Source organism: Heterocephalus glaber, unplaced genomic scaffold, assembly GCF_053883595.1.
Source record: "Heterocephalus glaber isolate CG9 unplaced genomic scaffold, H.glaber_assembly_v1.0 deba00001504, whole genome shotgun sequence".
Lineage (NCBI taxonomy): Eukaryota > Metazoa > Chordata > Mammalia > Rodentia > Bathyergidae > Heterocephalus > Heterocephalus glaber.
This window is the reverse complement of record NW_028258324.1, coordinates 6,845,471-6,866,550: the sequence shown is the minus strand read 5'-3', so window position 1 is coordinate 6,866,550 and position 21,080 is coordinate 6,845,471. Positions and strand designations below refer to the sequence as shown.

The 21,080-nt window shown below is 34.4% G+C and overlaps 1 protein-coding gene across 15 annotated transcripts in view; it reads right to left on the bottom strand.

Moving 5' to 3' along the window:
- Atp2c1 (ATPase secretory pathway Ca2+ transporting 1) overlaps nucleotides 1–21,080 on the bottom strand; it is a 141,592-nt gene that overhangs the window by 75,943 nt on the left and 44,569 nt on the right. For 12 of the 15 annotated variants that reach the window (XR_015441113.1, XR_015441114.1, XR_015441116.1 and 9 more), the window contains 6 exons: nucleotides 13,044–13,154; nucleotides 11,474–11,590; nucleotides 8,503–8,592; nucleotides 6,105–6,140; nucleotides 2,998–3,059; nucleotides 2,115–2,223 (listed from right to left, as the gene is read on the bottom strand). Coding sequence is in view for 10 of the 15 variants with exons in the window: in XM_087186931.1 (XP_087043057.1) it covers nucleotides 2,115–2,223; nucleotides 2,998–3,059; nucleotides 6,105–6,140; nucleotides 8,503–8,592; nucleotides 11,474–11,590; nucleotides 13,044–13,154 (525 nt within the window). In the remaining 5 variants the exon portion in view is untranslated. Of the gene's footprint in view, nucleotides 1–2,114; nucleotides 2,224–2,997; nucleotides 3,060–6,104; nucleotides 6,141–8,502; nucleotides 8,593–11,473; nucleotides 11,591–13,043; nucleotides 13,155–13,774; nucleotides 14,056–20,845; nucleotides 20,985–21,080 lie in introns of those variants that run through there. The other 3 variants (XR_015441117.1, XM_087186938.1, XM_087186932.1) reach the window with 3 other exon arrangements.

Here is a 21,080-nt window from a genome sequence, read left to right as displayed (position 1 = left end):
TAAATGGATAATTTCAGAAACTAAGTTTTAAATTATATAACATTCTAAGTAGTTCAATGAAAGCCTGCTCCATCTACTCCACCTCACCTGGGTGAAAAATCACTCCTTTACCTGGTGTATTCACACTGTATATATTACCCTCCCTTAAGTTACTTAGAAGCTGCCTCAGTTATCAGATCAACTGTCTGTCTCAGTATTACATTGCTTATAGTTGAAGTATCTCTTACTTTACTCTTTACTGAAGTATAGAGTAGTGATGCTGGCAATTAAAATATGCTAAAGTGAAACCAAAAGTACTTCCTTTAATTAAATACAGAAATTCATAATTAAAGGAAAGAAAAACAATAGTATGGTATGGTTGCTAAGATCTATTATAAGAACCAGTATCCTAACCATAAAATTAAGGGGGAAAAAATAAATTCTTGATGGTTTGCCTCAATAGCCAAAGTTTTATCTAAGATATGTGAAAAATGCTTAGTTAAAATAAAAAAGCATTAAATTTATGTAGACGTTTATGGAAAAAAACAGTACCTATTAGGACTCAGTACTATCTACAGCTTGAAATATCTAGTGAAGGTGTTGGAACACATACCCTATGGTAAGAAAGAACTATTATAACACAAATAGAAAGCAAACAACAAACACTCTCTCCAGAAGTAATCATATTAGACATAAATGAACTAAACTTACCAAATACGTGTGTATTCATACAACAGAATATTGTTTGGCAATGAAACACTTGAATGATGGACTTTAACACAGTATATTAAGTGAAAGAAATCAGACACAAAAGACTACATATTGTATAATTCCATTTATATGAAATATCTAAAATAGGCAAATGAATTTTAGGGGCAAGCAGGTAAGTGGCTGTCAAAGGTGGGGAGAATATACACACAGGGAATGTTAAAAGTAAGAGTTTTCTTTGGAGACTGAGGACAATATTCTACAATTAGTTGTGGTAAAAGCTGCTCATCTCTGAATATACTGAAAACCACCAATGGTATACTTCAAATGTGTGTGTTATATGATATGTGAATTATATCCCAATAAAGCTGTAATTAAAATTTGATTTTTTTTTAAATGTGGTGGGTGGATAAGCACTTCTGGCATGAACTCGTTAGATGTGCAGAATCTGAGGCCCCACCCTACACCTGCCATACTAGAACCCAGATGATTCCTATACACTTTCAGAGTTGAGGTCTGAATTTACCAGTCTACTAGGAAAACACTGTCACAAAGAGAAAGCAAATGATGCATACTCAGTAGAAACCTACTTTGACTTCTGAATTTTGATGTTTCCCCTGGCTAGCAATATGCAGTGTGACATTCTCTTGTGATGTTGGGTGGCAGCATTAAGCCATGACTCCCAGTTAGTCACACAATCACAAGTAAATAACTGATACTCTCCAGTGTACTGTGCCACATAAGCGATGATGGTAGATTAGGTACGTTAAATGCATTCTTGACTTACAACATTTTCAACTTATGATGGGTTTGAGATACACCCCATCATAAGTCAAGAAGTATCTGCACTGGAAAGCTCACACAGATTTGAATACTGCTGCTTCACTGTCTTTTCCATTTCTTCCCAGTACTTTTATTAGCACTGCCAAAGCCATGCTGTCTTGAGGCATTCTTTGATCTCAACTAAACTGAGCCTCTCCCTTCTATAAATTTCCATACTCTAGTGCTTGCTTTGGCAGCACATATACTAAATTTCCATAGTCTATTTTTTTTAACTTTTCTTACTCCATTACTGAATATACAAATATAGTATGCTCCCAAATCACAAGAACTCTATCAAATCTCTAGTTTCTCATACTGCTTAACACACGTTTCATAAAGCTCTGCTGATTCACTAAATAGATACCTAAAAAGACTTTATAAGACAAATAATTATATTTTAAGGAAAAAAAAATACTTCTGTTAATATTTAAAACAGAATATGAAATGTTTTGACTCAATCGTGTGTTAATCCTTAAAACTGGTTAATGTTTATCTTTTAGCTGCTTTAATTTTTTTAAATTTTTATTAGTTCATGTTTGTTAGGGTTTATCTTTTAATCAACACCCAAACATTTTCACTCCTCACAAACAGATCTTTCAACTTACTTCAAATAAGCGCAAGTCAGCAGGAACTCTGTCCCCAACAGATAGGCAAACAGTATCTCCTGGAACCAAGTCTCGGGCCAGTGTGTGCTCCAGCTTTCCCTCACGCACGCTGTAACAAACAGAAACCACCACAGTGAGAAAAAAACCACAGCACTTATCTAAATCAATTATTTCCAGTGGTCCTGACTTTCAAAAGGAGATAGGGGCCAGGAATTTAGCTCAGTGGTTCCGCTGCCGCCTCACAAGCGCAAGGTCCCAAGTTTGATCTCCAGTACCAAAAAAAAAGGAGATAGGTCAAATACAAGAACCAAGAAAAAGGGCTAAAGATGTAACTCCATGAGAGCTCTTGCCTAGCATCCATGAGGCCCTGGGTTCAATCTCCAATATGGCCAAAAATGTGAGCAGGTGGCAAGAAAAAGATTATCTGTGTGATCTTATTAAGATGTTCAGATGACATAAAATGATTAGAAAAACTGGTATTATTATTCAAACATAGTGTGAAAACCTGAATCCAGTTGTTTCATTGTAGTCTTCATTATGCTAAGTACAGTGTTCAACACATGCACAAATATATAAACATTTGCTGAATACAGCTGTATCTGAAGAATATCAAAATTAGCCAGGCATGGTGACACATGAACCCTAGCACTTGGGAGACAGAGGTAAGCAGATTGTGAGTTCCAGGCCAGCCTGGACTACATAATGAGATCCTGCTCAAAAAACCCAGGGCAGGATATATACTAAATTGATCAGAGCAGGAATTTTTCATGTCAGATTAATAGTATCTTCCTTATGCAAAGCTGGGGAAACAATATATACTGTACTAGTCACATTCAGCTTCTATTTTTAAAGCAATAGGAATCATCAGAAAAAACAATCATACCAATGGCATTCTGGTGGCACAAGTTTACTCAGTTCCTCAAGAGATTTTTCTGAACGATATTCCTATTAAAAAAGAAAGCAGAACTTAATGTTAACAAAATATGTATAAAGAAATATAAATATATATGTTCCTATGAACATATTCCATTTAGACTTAAATAGTACTCTCAATCACAGTTTTAAAATTTCTCCATATTCTTATCTTTTTCTTCATTTATGCTTATATTCCTACCTATAAAAACTAGTTCCATACCTAAAAGGGTTAAATTGTAGTGATCAAACAATGAAAATGCAATATTGCATAAGAATTCTGACAATACTGTCAACTTTATATTTTAATATTTGGTGTGCAAACCTAGTATTAGAAGAAAATAAAAGCAGTACATAATTTTGAGTCATTAAAAGTTAAGATCATAAGGCCTTATAAGGCCTTATAATTAAGATTAATTTTACATATGGTGTTTAACAGCCGAAGAACTCAAGGACAATTATGTGTATGTAACATTTGCTTTGAGGATTTAAACCCACGCTAACTGCAATGGTTTATGGAACAAGTTTGCATAAGAACACAGAATAAACAAGAGTGAAATGACCCTACAATGACAGTCTTTCCATCTACCTGAATTATATGAAAGAGAGAACTCTCAAGAGCCCTAGCCCTATGATATTCCAGACTTCTCCATCCACAGCACCAACAGCACAGTGTCAGAGACATCCTTCGCCCCCACTATATTATTTTATCATGTTCCTATGAGGAATTTTGCTTTGGGCAACATCACTGTTGTTTTTGCCCCGATGTGTACTCTAAGCACATCAATCTTGTGGTCTAAGATTAAAGGAAAATAGACAACAGCATGAATGAAAGGTGAGGAGTGTTTTGAAATTACTGCAGTCCTAGTACTAGTTAAAATTTCACACCCACCACAAACTACATCAAGTGAAAATGCAACAGTGCATAAAAATAACATAAAACTACATCAACCTCTAATTGGACAAGAGACAAGTATAAGAAAATCTATAAATATAAAAATTACAAGAAAGCCCCCTAAATACACTATAGATAGTAACAAATTCAGATCTATCCAAAAATTCCAGAGGGCCAGAAAATACCAGTCCTAGTCAGCAATCTTAGATAATACCAATCCTAGTCAGAAGCTGCCAATCTTAAACTTTCCAAAATATTGTAAGATGGTATCATTATGATTATGCAAAACAGTTATTAGCTGTTTGTATGGCTGGGAAGGACTTGTATGGGGATTAGAAAAATACGTGGGCAGACATAAATATAAAAGCAATATAAAAAGTATTCTATTCTTCCGCCGCCTGTGTCGCAAGTACAAGGTCCCGAGTTTGATCCCCGGTTCCAAAAAGTATTCTATTCTAAACCAAAGGTAAAAATACTGAATGGTAAAAATATTAAGATTTTTGATATATTTGTGATAAGGGATTTTCTTCAAAGCATTATGATAAGTTCAACTGACAGTAAATAAAATCTTTTTAGAGAAGGATTTTAATTTGTATTTATAGACTATTTTGTTGGCTTCCCAGGCCTATTTAGGTCACAAGTGGGTAAGAAAACAAATCTAGCAATTAGAAATTGAGCGTTTCATAATGTTTTGATCCTTCTGTTCGGATTCTATCAAATGAACCTATCATAAAGATATTTAACAGTCAGTCTTGGTCACTGCATTTAAAATATATAACTCACCATCCTTGTGTAAAAGTCTCTATCAACTTATACTAAAATTGCAATTTTGTGGGGTATTTTGAGAGTTAAGGGCTCTTTATTTACCAAAGAGAACAAATTATTTACCAAAGTTCTCCAAATATAGTGATATCATTTATAGGAATTCTTCAGAAGGACATTTTTAAAATGCAAGAGAGGTCTACTTCTGGTCCAAGGGGTCATACTACTCACTTAGCTGAATAAATAGCTGTCCTGAATGATATCCAGACTGCAAGGACCTATGCTAGACTAACCAGCTTTGCCATCTCAATAGCAACATTCATCTGTTCTAAACAAGGTGATTCTTCCTCAACAGGGTGGTCTCAGGGAGCACACAAACTTACAAATAAACTGATTCCAACTGGCTTTCTACAATTATTGTAAAACTATGTTAGAGATTAAGAGAACAGGACAATGACAAAAAATACACAGAAAATATAAACAGTAGATATGAGGATAATCACAATAGCTTGAAATATAGTCTTAAGAATCAAAATATCATGAATTTCAGGATTATACAAGAGCATTAATTTCTTCATAATTCTATTAACCATGTTTTAGAAATGCTAAAAACATGCCCTGCCAAGATTCTGAAACGTTATTCTAAAAACTACCGAAGTTTCAGACATTTAAATAAACATAAAACTAAGCATACATCATTTTTATTTATAACTACACTTGTTAACAGAAATCCTGCTATCATCTGTACATTATTCACAACAATTTATAAAAGAGGTTCTTTATTTGTTTCTTTTGCTGTTTCAATGGCTATGTTGAATACAAGTTTGGTCCACGTGAGAACACCTCTTGAAGAGTAAGAAATTTTAAAAGGTGTGTGGAAACACCGACACTGATTAGAAACATATTAATTTTCACAAAAAACTCAAAGGAAACAAGGCTAGAAAAAAATTCAGTAAGTAAGTTTATCCATTCGGTGAGTACAATGACTCATAGAAAGAAACCAAGAGAATTTTCTTCAGAAGGTATTTGACAAGTTGACCATTTCATTCTAGACTGTTTCATCTAGACTTTGTTCTATAAGTATTAAAATTGTGTTATAAAATCATAACACCTGGCCCAATTTTTTAACTGGAAAAATTAAAAAATTATTGCTAAATTGCCCATTATTTGGGCTTTTGTTTCCATCTGCTCCAGTTATCTATAAAACTAGATTTTCTTCATCTCATTACCTAAATCAAAGCAGTCCCTTAGTCTCACAAACTTCTTCAAAGTTGTCTATTCCTGAAATTATTCCATAAACGAAGAATTGTGGGAATAGATGTTACCACCTCCCAATAACTATATCCTTTACCTAAGCCACTTTAATTTTTTTAAGTAATTAACTAACATTTTTATGTTGGCCAAGTAGGTTACTTACTTACCTGAACAAAGGCAACTGTAACCACTATAAGTATTGCCTAAACAAAACAAAGACATAGCCTTTTAAACCAGATATTAACAAGAAATAACTGTTAACTATATTTTATTTTTCTATATGCAGTCCCAGGGTAACAGACTTTAAACACTGAGATCAGCTAAAAAACAAATTACAACTTTGTGTTGAGCCCTGTGGGAAGCAATCTGACAGCTCATAACTGATGGTTAACTTCTTCATCTCAGTACCCCTTTATGCTCTCACAAATTGAGGTCCAGCTTTTGTTTATGTGGGTTATGGGTATCTGCTGATATTTCCTATTTTAACTACTTTTACAATAACTTAGGTTTAATTTCTACTTATCAATTTGTCTTAAAAAATTAAAAATCCACTACATGTTAACAGAAGTAATGTTTTTCTGAAAAATACATTTTCAATAAAAGAAAAAACTTTGGACTGGGAATGCAACTCAGTGATACAGCACTTGTCTAGCCATGCCGGAGGTCCTGGATTCAATCCTTAGTACTGCAAAAGAAAAAAAAATTATGAGAAGCTCAGGTGTTTGTTCTTTTGTTTGTTTTTATGCAGTGCTGGGTATAGAACACAGGATCTTGTGAATGTAAATAAGGCACTACTACTGACCTATACCCCCTACCCAAATTTTTCTATTTTTAATGTCTGACTTAATGGAAATCTGGTATTCAATCCACTGCTTTACACTGTTCAGGCAAAAGGAGAATAAGCGTTTTTTTAAAAATGAAATACGAACAAAACCAAACCTTAGACAGAAAGCAGCTAGAAGAAGCAGGACTATCTTACTAGCTTTTCCAGATAGTTTTGGATACTCTTCTTAGGTACTACATTAAAACTTAATATGTACTAGTTACTCAGAATCTAAAACTATATCAAAGAACTCTTCACAGAGTCTGTTATATTAAAATTCATGGGTCAATCTTGCATTGTGAATCAATCTTGTACCACTGAACATTTGGAAAGTCACACACTGGTCATCAGGAAAATATGGGTTCTCTTGGCTATTCAAATCTTCTAAATGTCGACACAATTCATAACAGTTAAAAAAAGTCTCTGTTCAAATTACTACCAAGCTGGCCGGGGATTTAGCTCAGTGGTTCCAGCGCCTGCCTTGCAAGCGCAAGGTCTCGAGTTCAATCCCCGGTACCAAAAACAAAAAAAACAAAACAAAACAAATTACTACCGAGCTCATTAGAATAAATTCTTAAACACTGGGAAGCTATCCAGAGTTCATGGTAATGCATAAAAATTTACCAGACCTCTAATTACTGCTTGAGAGCCTCAATTTTATCATTAAGAACATTATCCTTTTAGGTAAAGAGCTAGTTCACCTCACAATAACCACTTTCCTTGAAAGTAGCATTTTACTTCAATATACAAAACTCAGTGGTACAGGACTTGCCTAGCATGCCCATTACACCTTCTTCCCATTTCATTACACCGGTTATAAAAAAAGGTATGTACTCAAGCATCAAGATTTTTAAAAATGAATTTTTACAGCTCTATCAAGAACATTCTTAAGAGAAACAATGAAAGAAAACAATGACTACCAATACAGTTTGGAGCCATTATTTTGATTTATATTAATAAGGTTCTAACAATTGTATATACCATGATTTTAGTGCCACTGACTCAAAATCTACAGTAAAAAGAAAGATAGTGTTTTAATATTATTAGAATAGTTTTGACTTCATATACGCCCACAGAAGGGTACCTACAAGCAACAGTTCAAGAACACTAAAGCTCTACATTAATATCTACTACTGTGTTCTTAATCATAAAAAACTTGCTTTTTAATAATTTTTGTACTTGCTATAAATTTTTATAATACAATGAAAAATGGGATGTAAATAAAAATAATTCAAAGGTAGAATAACTTCACAAGAAAAAAATTGTACACAGTATATATAGTGTGCAATGTTAAAGAATATTTTCAACCTCATAGGTCAGGCTTTAGTTTATAGTCAAAACACTTTGAGTTGAAAAAAGAAATTTTAAATTTAACTGGAAAATTACTGTATTTCATATCTGTAAAATTATCAGATTGTGAAATAATTTTCATGGGTGCCAATCACAGACCTCTGAACATCACACAAGACTACTACAAGTGCTGGGCACAGTGGTATAGGAATGTAGTCCCAGCTACTCCGGGACTGAGGAAGAAAGATCATTTGAAACCAGAAGTTCAAGGCCAACCTGAGCAACAGTGAGACCCTATCTTGAATACAATAAAAAAAAAAACATAATAACAACTAAGAGTAGATTTGGACACTAACAACAAAAACAACAAAAAACTGAAAGCTTTTTAAAATTCATTTTCCAAAATAAAAAATAACATAAAATTAAATAGATTAAAAATACATTTTCCTTACCACAGTGATACTGACAGCATCATCAAACTGATGCATTAAAACACTGATAACTGCAGAAGCCAGAAGCAGCATAATAAGAGGATTTTTAAACTGAAAGGAAAAACAAACAGCCATTCAACAATCTTTAGTATGAAAGACAGTTCTGTTCTATCTGAGCAACAGCTTAAAAAAAATAAGGATATAATTAGAAAATTATGAGAATTTACATTTGGTTTATTAGCTCCTCAATTAACCAAAGTCAAAAAGGAGAGGGCAATCATATTTAAGCAGTTATAAAACTTCCTAAAAGCTCCATTTCAGAAAGAGACAAAATCAAGTATCAATATTTTAAACAAAGAATTTCCCAAATCTTTATGGTAGGCATGTATTTTATTTATTTTTTTTCTTAAATTCTTTTATTGGTACATTTTAGGTATACAATACATTTACATTTATCTTTGGGTGCTTGTACCTGTACATGATGTATCTGGGTTCTTATTTTTCCCCCATTATCTACGCACCCTTCACCCCTAAACCCTTCCCTATTTACATACTTTGTTTCCATTTTTCTTTCTTTTCTCGTAATTTTTCCTTTCCGTTCTTTCCTTTCCCCTTTCCCTCCCACGACCCCTACCCCTTTGGACCTTTTCCAATTTCAAAGTATCATTTATTAGTTATTAATCCTTTTAGTCCTTATTTACACTCTCAGTTTCTCACACTAGAGAAACTATTCGGTATTTACACATGTGTCTTATTTATTTCACTTAGAGAGTATGGCCTCAATATGCATCCATTTAGCTATAAATGACTCTAGTTTCTCATTCTTTACGGCTGAGTAGTACTCCATTTTATAAAAAAACCACATCTTCTTCATCCAGTTTCCAATTGATGGGCACTTGGGCTGTTTCCAAGCTTTAGCTATTAAACTGTGGTAGGCATGTATTTTAGTGGTATATTAATTTAATAAATATAGCTTTTCTGAATTTCTAATAAAGGTAAAAATGATCTTTAAGTTAAAGATTTAACTTAAACATGAGTTAGAATACCTAAACTATGGGATTCAAACAGTCCTCAAGTAAGTAAATTAGTACTGATTACAACTCTGTGGTGGCCCATACATCAAAGGAATAACCCTTAAAGACAGCTAGGAACAGATAAGACAAGGTACTCTCCACAGAAAAAACTGAAGATTTTCCTCACTGGTTTTCCTGTTATCTGTCTGACAGAGGAAATCATATCTAAAAAAACTAGACCATACCCCCAGCCCAATCAGGCAGAGTTAAATCAACAACCAACAAAGCCACCCCCAATTCTTCCAGTTGGAAATCCCACACCTTAAAGCTCTGATATCAGAATCTCTTCCTATGCTGAAGTGGTCCATGACTATCAAAGCTGCAAAGTAAAAGGGCTATAAACAACCTTTCCCAGCAGGCCCTATATACAACATTTCCAAGTTTATATGCCACCACCACTACCTCTCTTTATAGTCCTATTCCGTGGCACAGTGATTCACATCAGAATCACACAGGGTACTTTACCATTACCCAGGTTCACACCAGAACAATTAATTCAGAATTCTTGGGTACTGGGTCTAGTCTTTAGTGCTTTTGAAGCACTCCCAAGTGATCCTTGTAAGTAAAGGGAAAAAAAACTACTGCTCTATCAAAATAAAACTACAACTGCAATATAGTTCAGGGCTAACAGACCACAATCTGACTCAGAGTTAGATTACAGGTCCATCACCTGCGTGGTAACCTAATCTTTTTAAGCTCCAGATTCTTCACCTGGTAAAATGAAACCTTAGATCAAGGAATTTGTGGTAAGGATTAACTCAGAATGAATATTAAAGCATGCTCTTCAAATGTTAATTAACCACCACACTTTGAAGGCAAAGCCCACTCCCCTCCCCCCAAAAAAGCTGTGCCAGGGTAATAATTAAGTACACCACTTGACAGGTGGCAGGCACCAAACAGATGTTCAGAGCAATTCAGTGTTTTCTGAAAGGAGTGAAGTATCACCCTGTGCTCTGTGATTAACTGACATTTACTGTCAATTGTTGCCTGTGCTTAACTATCGTGGGCACTGTTTAATGCTCATGGAAACTGCAAGAGGCAGGCACTCGAACTTTGATAACAAGGAGGGGGGCATCAAATTACCTTTCCTTATACTTTCTATTAGGTAAGATGGAAATAAGGTATATGTGAGGATACAATTCTACACAGTACACACTATTCCATTAAACAATACATACTCACAGGGCTCTTTTAATCCCTCAAATTTTGGTTTTGCTAATTTAGATAACTGCATTTGCAAAGTTAAGATTATTCAATGCAAGCTCACTAGCAGGCAAGGCTCTTCTGCAGTTAGACACAGATCTTTCTAAAAAAAGAACTCGCAGGTTAAAAGTCAGAAATTTTCTTTTAAAAACCAACCCTACAACCCATAGGGTCTTACAACTTCTGACACTAACATAATTGTTATTAAAATAAGAAAAAAATTGTGCAATAAGCCTTTACTAAAATAGTAAAATAATGATAATCACATAGAGCTCTCATCTGTTGTGTGCTATCTCCTTAGGTTATCACCATTTTATAATAGGAAAGGATAAGACCATATACCTGATAAGAAATGAAGTGTAATTTACACCTGGGCAAAGTCAAGAGTCTAAATTATCAAATTTACTAATTTTCTAACCTGGTCATGCTTACTAAAAAAACTTAGCATTCTTATAATCTAAAAAGTATAAATTCAATATCTGCAAAGGAAATCACTGGTAATAGTTTCACCCTTATGTGATCTATTAACATAGAAAAACAAACTAAAAATTACAGGAATTCTAACCTAACAGTAGTAAATCCTAACAAATGGAAATTTTTAGATAAAAAATTTTTTTAAATTATTTTTCTCCATAAATAACTTCACAAAAGTAAACAACTATGTAACAAAAGTCCATGTACATTATACCACAGAGAAGGAAGTAAAAGTATGTTACCTGGGAAATATACTTCTTCCACAGTGGCTCATCCTCACTGATATCAAATTCATTCCAGCCATGGAAGGCTCGCCTATGACTAACTTCACATTTGTTTAGACCATTCTGAAGATCAGCCTATTAGATTTTATGCATAAGTTATTGAAAAACGTTAGTACAGAACAAAAGAAGAAAAACACAAAGGAGTACACAGTGTATGATCACATTTATAGAAAGTCAGTTTTATAAAACTGTTGAAAATTAGTCTAAGGTGAAAGAGCTTCTCAGTGACAAAAGAATGACAATGAACTGCAAGGGAACATGTGGGAGCCCTTTGGAGTGATAAAAATCTGTGATGTTTGTGTCTTAACTGTGGTGTCTGTTGCACTTGTAAAAATGTAACTTTATCTGTTCACTAAAAATCAGTGCAATATATTGTGTAAATTATAAAAATAAAATTGATTTCTTATAACAACTGATTCCTTATAAGCAACAAAATAGGGTTAAACTTACCTTTTCCTATGGGAAAAAAGGAATACAAGCTACCTACAATACTCAGAGAAAGTAAAATATCACTATAACTTAATTAGCTTTTTTGTTTTTATTGTTGTTGCTTCTAAAATTAGTTTCTCCAAAAGAATATTCACTGGGCCATAAATGTCGTCCTTGTTCTCCAAGTTTATCAAAACCCTGAGGTTGGTATTACTGTTTGCTCAGAGGTTGCAAAATCATTTCAGGCTAAAAATGTTTGCTTCCCAAATTACTATAAATACGAAGTTAAGATGAACTTGCTCTTTGGACAACATAACATCATCTATGCTAACACCACCTAAATCTTTCAGTCACTGTCTCTCACGATTTTCTATTTTAACTATCATTAAACATGCAATTACTTGCATCTCCAAAATGACGGGCTTCCCCGGCCAGGTTTCTAAAAGAGTTTAATAATCAACACTTTCAAAACTTAAGCATATTTAAAATAAGCAGTTTTAAAACTATAAATTTTTTTAAAAACTCAAAAATGGATATCTGTTTTTAGTATCACAAAAATATATGAATGTCTGAAGGAAAAGTTAAAAATATTTTCTTCATGTTTTAGTAGACTGTGGTTTTTAAAACTACAAAGAAAATAAATTACATAAACAATTAAAATTTGTGTCCCTGAACTTAACATTTACTTTACCTTAAAAAACCCTTGTTAAAAAATGATAAACTCTTAATTCTACTATGTTATTAATTAAATTGATTCATTTCCTAATTGACCTAATACTTAGACCACACTAATAGTTCTGGCAACATGTATGATCTAGAGCTAGACAGTCTAATCAAGTAGCCACTAGCCACATGCAGTTGTTTAAGTGAGTCAAAATTAAATTCAGTTCCCTTATCACAGTAGCCACATTTCAAGCTGAAACATTCAGTCATGTTTATCTCAGTCAGATTTAACTACAATTCAAACTTAACGTCATGCTTAACTTACAGCTAGTATGTTGTACTACACAGAATAATAGAAGAAAATTCTATTGGACAGTACTGATTTATGACACTAATTTTACATGATCTACTCTCTTCCTCCCCACCACACACTTACTTGGAGAATGCCTGCAACTTCACTGACTGGTAATTCACTTGCTTTTTTGGATGTCAATACAGGAATCATTGTCTCATTTTCACCATTAGGTATTTTTTGAAAACGTGCAACCTAGGAAATAAATCAAAGCAAAAATATTTGAATATACTACATAACAGTAATACAGTCTAGAATAATAAATGAAAATCCAAATATTCACAGTAACTTACTTTCCATGGTTAGAAAAATATTTTCAGACTAATAACAAGTATCAAGTCCTACAATACCTTTATAATAACCACATGCTCTATTTCTTGAAAATATATTTCAAAAATTAAACCATCAATAACAGGTAGAACAAAAAAATCTTCACATTATATAAAGAAAAGATTCTATTTCTCCGTAAGAGTAGAAAGCAAAACAGATGTCCCATCTACCAGATTCTGATGATTGTACATAATCATAATCCTCTAAACTCATTACATTTAACACAAGGAATAAGGAACAGCTAAGCTTTCTCCATTTTAACTACTACACCCCTTGATCAGCTCATTTCTTTTCTACCCAGAAAGGACAGCTGGCTACCATTCCAAAGTACCACGACAGCAAATCAGACTTAAGAGAGCTACTCTCAAGCTAGAAGAAAAATGAAAAGCAAAAGAGACTAACTAGACAAGCAGAGGATGCACAGATTAGAAAAGGGGCAACATGCAGAGTAAGTCACAAGAAAAGGGAGTAACCAAGATACCTACTTGGTGCAGTTTCATAAGCAAACAGCTACGGAAAAGTGTTTAACTCTAGAAATAAATCCCAAGTACGCTAATTCTAATTGGGTTAGAAATTAGGTTAATTCTTGAAATAAACCCAATTCAGACTTGTCTTTGGTGCTAAGCTGAGACTCCTTTATAGACAAAAGGTTGTGAGTAAATAGGAGAGAGACAAAACCCCTCCCTCTACTATTGCAAATGTAGGGAAGACAACACCTCATTCAGTTGCCACACAGCCATTTGATTAAAATACTGAAATTAACATGACCATCTTACTACCAAGATCAAGGTCTTAAGCTGTCATATGAAATGTGTCCAAACTAAGATAATCAACTTTTTAAAGATAAAATACTTCCCTAGGACAACAACTAGGATCAAAGAATAATTAATTTTAAAATTCTATTACTATTAGAATGTCAGTATAGAGGCCTATACATAGTCGATTTATTGCAAAAAGAAAAATAGCTGAAAGGAAAAGAGTATTCCTTCAGTATGATAGTTTCTGGAATCAAATACGTAAGTTTTCTAATCTCGTTTATTTAAAGGGCTTTGTTAAATGTCTCAATATCTTTGCAAAGAGCAGTAGTATTTTTCCATTCTTAATAAGAAAATGTTAATGAATAAAAATTCTGAGGAAACTGTAGCTTACCTTGCTTTCATGCAAAGTCTTGAAATTATTTTACAGAATATTACTTGTACATAATTTAAAAATTTTAAAGACTTAGAGAAGCTAGGAATTTTATAAAGTCATATGCATGTTTTACAGCCTCTGAAGTCCCCTTATTTCAAATCTACAAAACAAACCAGGATAAAAGGATTTCACTGAACCATTTCTAGGTTAAACATCTGAGAAAATGTAATGACTTAAAGCAATGAGAACTAAACCAGATGACATTTTACCCTGTAAAATTATAAAGCAAAATTAAGAAAGATGCTTATACTGCGTGCAGTGACAATGAAATAATAAAATCTTTACTTCTAAGGTGTCTGAAAAAGTTTATTCACACATAAAATGAGAACAGTGCCTAAGACAAACCCACTAATTCCACATTTGACCCACCAGTAATACAAGCTCAGTTTATTCAGAACTAAATTACTATTCAAGGTAAGTAAAGTTGGATTTACAGTAATTCTTTTAATAAAATATACTTTCTATTATTAGGATATTGGTTGGGTGAAGCTCAGTGGTAGAGTGCATGCCTGGTATGCACAAGGCCACAGGTTCAATCTCTAGTCTCCTAAAATAAACAAAAACAAAACAGAACAAAAATATATTGAAATTGCTAACCCTGATACCCAATATGCAGTATGAGAATCTTACTCATAAAATTTTCAAGTAATTCTTTGGCAGCTGGTTCACAGAGTGGGTCCATGACCATTTGAAAACAGTTTGCATAAAACCCTTCAATAGCATTCCATAGGCCCAAAGGAGCTAAAATGTCTCAAGAGAAAAAAATCTGATTTTTTCATTTCGAAAGCATAAGACAAGACACTAAGAGAATGATGCTAACTCTCTAAACATATGAAAGGCTGCTGTGAGATGTTCTCCAACTGCAACCACATGTTCTCTCAAGTGTGTTCATGCACAGAGAAGTAGGAAGCAACTGGAAAGCCCAGAATGCAGGATGATGTTTAACTCTGTTATTCCAAGTCAAATACCAAGTGGAATTTCTAGACAGCAGCAGAAATTTATTCAGAAATACAAGACAGCAATGAGGAACAAGGGTTGTAGGGATTTTTATAAAAGACATAAAGCTGCCCATGTGGAGAGAATTATTTTTACAAGCTTGTATATTCTCACAGCTCTATACGGGAGCCACCAAGACAGAATTCAGGAACATCAACAAGATTCTGGCTCCAAGAAAGAACCAGTTCTCAGAGCTCTCTAAGAGAAAAGAACAGTGTACTCTTTCAAGAACAATGAAAAAACAGTTTACATTTTTGAGCAACACTATTGCTTATACCCTATGTGCAGGTAAAAAAAGATGACCTGTAGGTCTCTGACAAATGAGACTTGTTTCATGATGAGCTAGAAGAGTTTCATGACTTGGATCTACAGCAATTCTGTCTGCATGACACGTGAACTGCTGTGCCAAACCTCAGGGTTCTCGGGGATCATGTGGCAGTGCCTGTTATTCCTGGCCAGGCCAATCAATTCCACGTGCAATCAATTCCACATGCACTATTTTTTTCCCAGGGCCTACCTTCTCAAATCCTCATCTTTCCCCAAGGACAGTGTTGTTTTCTCTGTTTAAAAGTTACCAAAAAATCTAGGGGTGAAGTTCAGTGGTAAAGGTCTTAGATTCAATCCCCAATATGGCAAAAGAAAAAAGAAAATGTTACAAAAATAAATCCTAAAGATACTCATAATACAAATTTATCAGGGTAAGCTTGCTGCATTATCGGTTTCAAACCACATTCAATTTGCAACCTCAAATATAGACTCATTTTGAGGAGTACAGAAGTCAAAACATTGCCCCTGCTGTAGGGTTCAAGAATACAGGTAAAAGATGGGGCGAGGGGGCTGATCTGGGACCTGTAGCCTATACTACAGACTTATGAGGTGGATCCTGATAAAATCTGCACATCTGTGTTTTATATACCCTCTAATTCCCATCATGTTCACTTGTTCGGTGGTTTTCATCTGTTTCAATGCACATATATATTGGGTAAACAAAACCAGGTACAAATATGTTGAGATGTTTAATGTGTTTTGCCCAATAGAAAAACTGTTGAAGAACACAGTCCCACAAGGAATGTAACTAACCATTACGTACTACACTCATAAACTAAAATTAAGAAAAAGAAAAGATATAGAGACATAAATAAGACTTGGAAGTTAACTCACTAGGGCTAGCAGATTTAGTACATGTGTATGATAAGCTTCTTATACCTGCATAGATGCAGTATGCATAGCCTTAATGGAAAATTTTGGTGTAGTAGTTTCAGCCTAATAAGGTAGATCTTAGACTGGTAGTTATTATGTAGCAGTGCTAACTTTGTCTATATAAATACAAAAATAAGAGTTAAACTAGTTATCCCACAGCAATGATGGTGAACCTTTTAGAGCTTTTAATGATAACAAACAGCCCACCATAGCACACTTGCAATAGGTTGACCACCACTGTCATATACCAACAAATTGGGTCCTAGATATATGTATTTTTTTCATTTTTTTATTGGTATATGTTTATAATACATGATGTTTATATTACTGGGCAATCAGTATATATATTTAACATTTTTATCCTCTTTTCTCCCCTCCCCCTTCTCCTTTCCCCTGATCATCCAGTTGTATTTAATATTTTATGATCTCCTAGCCTTTCTAGTCCAGGTACTGTACTTTTTGAAAGACCTCTGTCTTTATTTGAGGAATTTTATTGTCAATTTTTGTGTTTGTTTTTGTGGGTATGTGCCTCACTCCACCCCTAAACTTTCCACCCAGAAGCTTGCTATTCAAAGTTATGTTCTAAGGCAGTGGTGGCAAACCTATGGCAACCGTGCCACAGTGGACTCACAGAGCCCTCTCAACGCGTGCCAAGTTGCCCCAGCATCGCCTCAGCAGTGAGCACTGGGTAACAGGACACAAATGCACACAAAATGTAAACTTTTACCTTTCAACAAAAAGCTCTATCATTGAAAGCTGTTATTGTGCTTTTCTTTTAAAACAAAACATATTAATGTATGAGTTGTTTTTTCTAAACTAAAAGCTCAATATTCAGGTTTGATTGCAGTGTTGGCACTTTGAGATAAATAAGTGGGTTTGGGGGTGCAGTTTGGGCACTCGGTCTCTAAAAGATTCACCATCACTATTCTAAGGTATTTATAGCAGTGGATTAAATGATTTGCAATAGCAGGTCATACTTCTCCACTGAAGGAGAGAGGGTGGTAGTCCTCAAGTAGTTGTAAGAATTATTTAATCAGAAATTTTAAGTTTACATTTATTTTCCTGAAAATAACTTTTAGATGCTCCTGATGTGACCATCTATTTCTGCAATTCCTTAGATCCCATTAATTCTTACACTTTAAGAAAAAACAAGCAATTATTATTTCACAGCTATCTTTTTGTAAGAAGAAAAACATTTTAAAGAGTTTTGTTTTTATTTTTAAAATGAAACAATTGCAAGTTTGTCAGTTCATTAGAATAATAGAGGAAAAATTAATAATCCAGGTGAGAGATGGGACAATGAAAATCATAACAACAAAATACCACTTTCATACTAGGACAGCTGAAGTCAAAAAGACAACCAAAAACAAGTGATGAAGAAAACCAGAAAAATTATAATCTTCTTATACTGTTGGTGGGATTATTTAAAAATACAGACGGTATGTAAAACAGATTGGCAGCTATTCTATATTATTCTTATGTTATTAAGCATTTAATCTCACAGTTCAATGAGAAGAGCTGTTTCATCATAAAAAGTTTTTGAATTATTTAGTTATGCTTTGAGAATTACAAAGTATAAAAAATATCAGTTCAGTTAAAGGTAAATCATCTTAAGAGATTCTATGTCCTTCAGATGTTGTCTATGGTCCTGGCTTTCACATACGCTTTTCTCCTGCCTGGCCCTGATGACTGGGAATGTAGCTCAGTGGTAGAGCACTTGCCTAACATAAGGCCCTAGGTTCCATTCCCAGCACCATCACCACCACAACAACAAAAATTAAATTTTTTAAATTTCAATTTCTTTAATCTCCTCATGGTTTCTTTACATCAACTTTATTACAATCTACACGTGACAGTTGCTTTACATTTATTAAATCTACACATTAAACTACCTAACTCATGAAACCAAACAACATTTACTAACCAACGGACAACCATAGAGTCCACAGTCTATATACTACAGAGGTGAACAATTCAACTGGAGGGCTAAGTTAGACCAAAACAGACATACACACACCTTAAAAGCTGCAGAACCTTGTAGATCTTTAGGCTATTTAAGTAATTCACTTAAAATGGCCCTATATGGATCAGATCCCATTAGAGATTCACTGAACCCAAATTTGCATTTTAACACAATTCTTGAATGATTCAGTCCTACTTTAGATTGTAATCACTGCCATTTTCAGTTCTAATTCCAGCACAGACTGGAGTCACACAGGAGTTGTTATGGAGAGGACAGTGCCCCGTAAAATCATGTGTAAGTTCTAATCCCTAAAGTGACAGTATTTGGAGAGGCAGCCATTGAGAGGTTAGATTATGAGAATGGTACCTAAACGGCAAGACTAATGCCCTTTGTTGTTGTTGTTTGTTTGTTGAGGTCTTGCTCAGCAGTTCAGGTTGGCCTCAAACTCACAGCAATCCTCCTGCCTCAGTCTCCCAAGTGCTAGGAATACAGGTATGTGGCCACCACATTTGGCATTAATGCCCTTATAAAAAGACACCAGAGAGTTTATTTCTCCTCTCCCCACCTTATCTGAAGACACTACCAGGAGAATCCTTACCTGCAGCCAAATAGATAGCACTTTGATATTGGATTCCTCAGCTTCTTAAACTTTGAAAAACAAATGTCTGCTGTTTAAGCCTCCTATATGTGACACACTATTACAAGAACAAAAGTAAACTAAGGTAGGGTTCTTTTCTGTTTTTGTTTTAATTCAAGCATCCGGGCACAATCCCCCAAGAACATGAATCATTAAGCTTAAGGTGGAACCAAAACATTTATTTATTTATTTGTTTGTTTATTTATTTTTAGTACCAGGGATCGAACTCGGGACCTTGAGCTTGCGAGGCAGGCGGCAGAACCACTGAGCTAAATCCCCAGCCCCCCAAAACATTTATTTTTAAAAGCTCCAAAGGTGAGTCTAACATGCAGCCAAAGTTGATAATCAGTGGCCTAAACAGGGCTAAAAGGCAAGATTATATTAAACATTAGAATATTTTGCTTTCAAAAGGTTAATATCTTCTCAAATGAGCTATCAACGTAGGTGTATATAATATCCTTGGGGAAAATTTAGCTTTTTTTTTTTTAATTTAGCTTTTTAAGAAATAAATTCTATTACTTCATTCATCACATGAATGGAAATTTCATTTTAAAATGCAAATTTGCAAAGTCAACCCAAACCCAAGGTCAATAGAAGTTAGGCCATGTAGAAAATCTAAGAAGATTTCACCTTTGCAAAGTTCAAGAGTATTAAGTAAGTGTTATTCAAAGTTTTTTCAGGTTGGCTCTCAGTAACGTAATTTTTCCAAGTTTCATTTGTAAGTAATCAGAAAGACATTTACTGCCCATAAAGTGTACTAGGTATTTAACTTGAAAGCAACAGGCATCTCTCCAAGTTGCTTAATTAGCAGTTGTGGCAAGGGAAGAGAGGGTACTCTGGGAATTCTAGGGGTTAAACCATACAATTCCATCTCACAAATGTAAAGAAGGCATAGCACAGACAGTCGGGAAGAAAAAAAAATGACACAGCAGTTATAACAAGATAATATTGATGACAGCAGTTCCAAACCAAGAACTGCAGTTCATACCGATTTACAGAAATCAAGCACACCTACTAAACTAAAAAAGCATCTGCTTGCTGATTAAAGCCAAAAGTGAATGACACTAATTCCATCTAGATGCGGCTGTAATTATTACACTTGATCTTAGCCAAACAGCCAAAAAGCGATGTGGCTGTAATTACTGAAAGAAAAGCTCCCATAAAACACAATCCAGACACAATTTGCATTTTTGGTACCTATGTGCAAGCTGTATTTATAGAAAGGTCCATGATACCACCATTAGAAGTAAGGAATTTTGCTCCCCAAAAAGTCCAAATGACTACAAGTTTCTAACTGATCATCTGGCTAAGAAAAATGCAGCCAGAATTTTTTCATAACACCATCTAAGTTAATATGTCAACAACTGTACCATATTCAGTTGGGTTAGATATTAACATAATGTAGCAGGTATCACACCAATCATATCCTTCAGAGCTGGAAAGACAAGACAAGAGCCCAGGCTCCACTCTAACCACAAATACAAGAGAATATGTTTAGGCTTCAGTACAAACTAGTACAGTAGTACTTAAAGGGTTTTACAGCTTTAAAAGAAGAAAACTGAAACTCACCAAAGAGTTGTTCTCAAGATTTACTAGTGAGCATCAGAATCACCTGAAGGGCTTTTTAAAACAGTTTAATAGGCCCCATCCTGCAGTTTCTGAATCAGCAGGTCTAGAACAGATCCAACAATCTGAATTGTATAAGGAAATGTTGATACTGCTGGTCTAGGGATGACACTTTGAAAACAGTGGTCAAGGTCAGCCTTGATGTTAATGCATGATTCAACTTTTTTTTTGCCAGCTG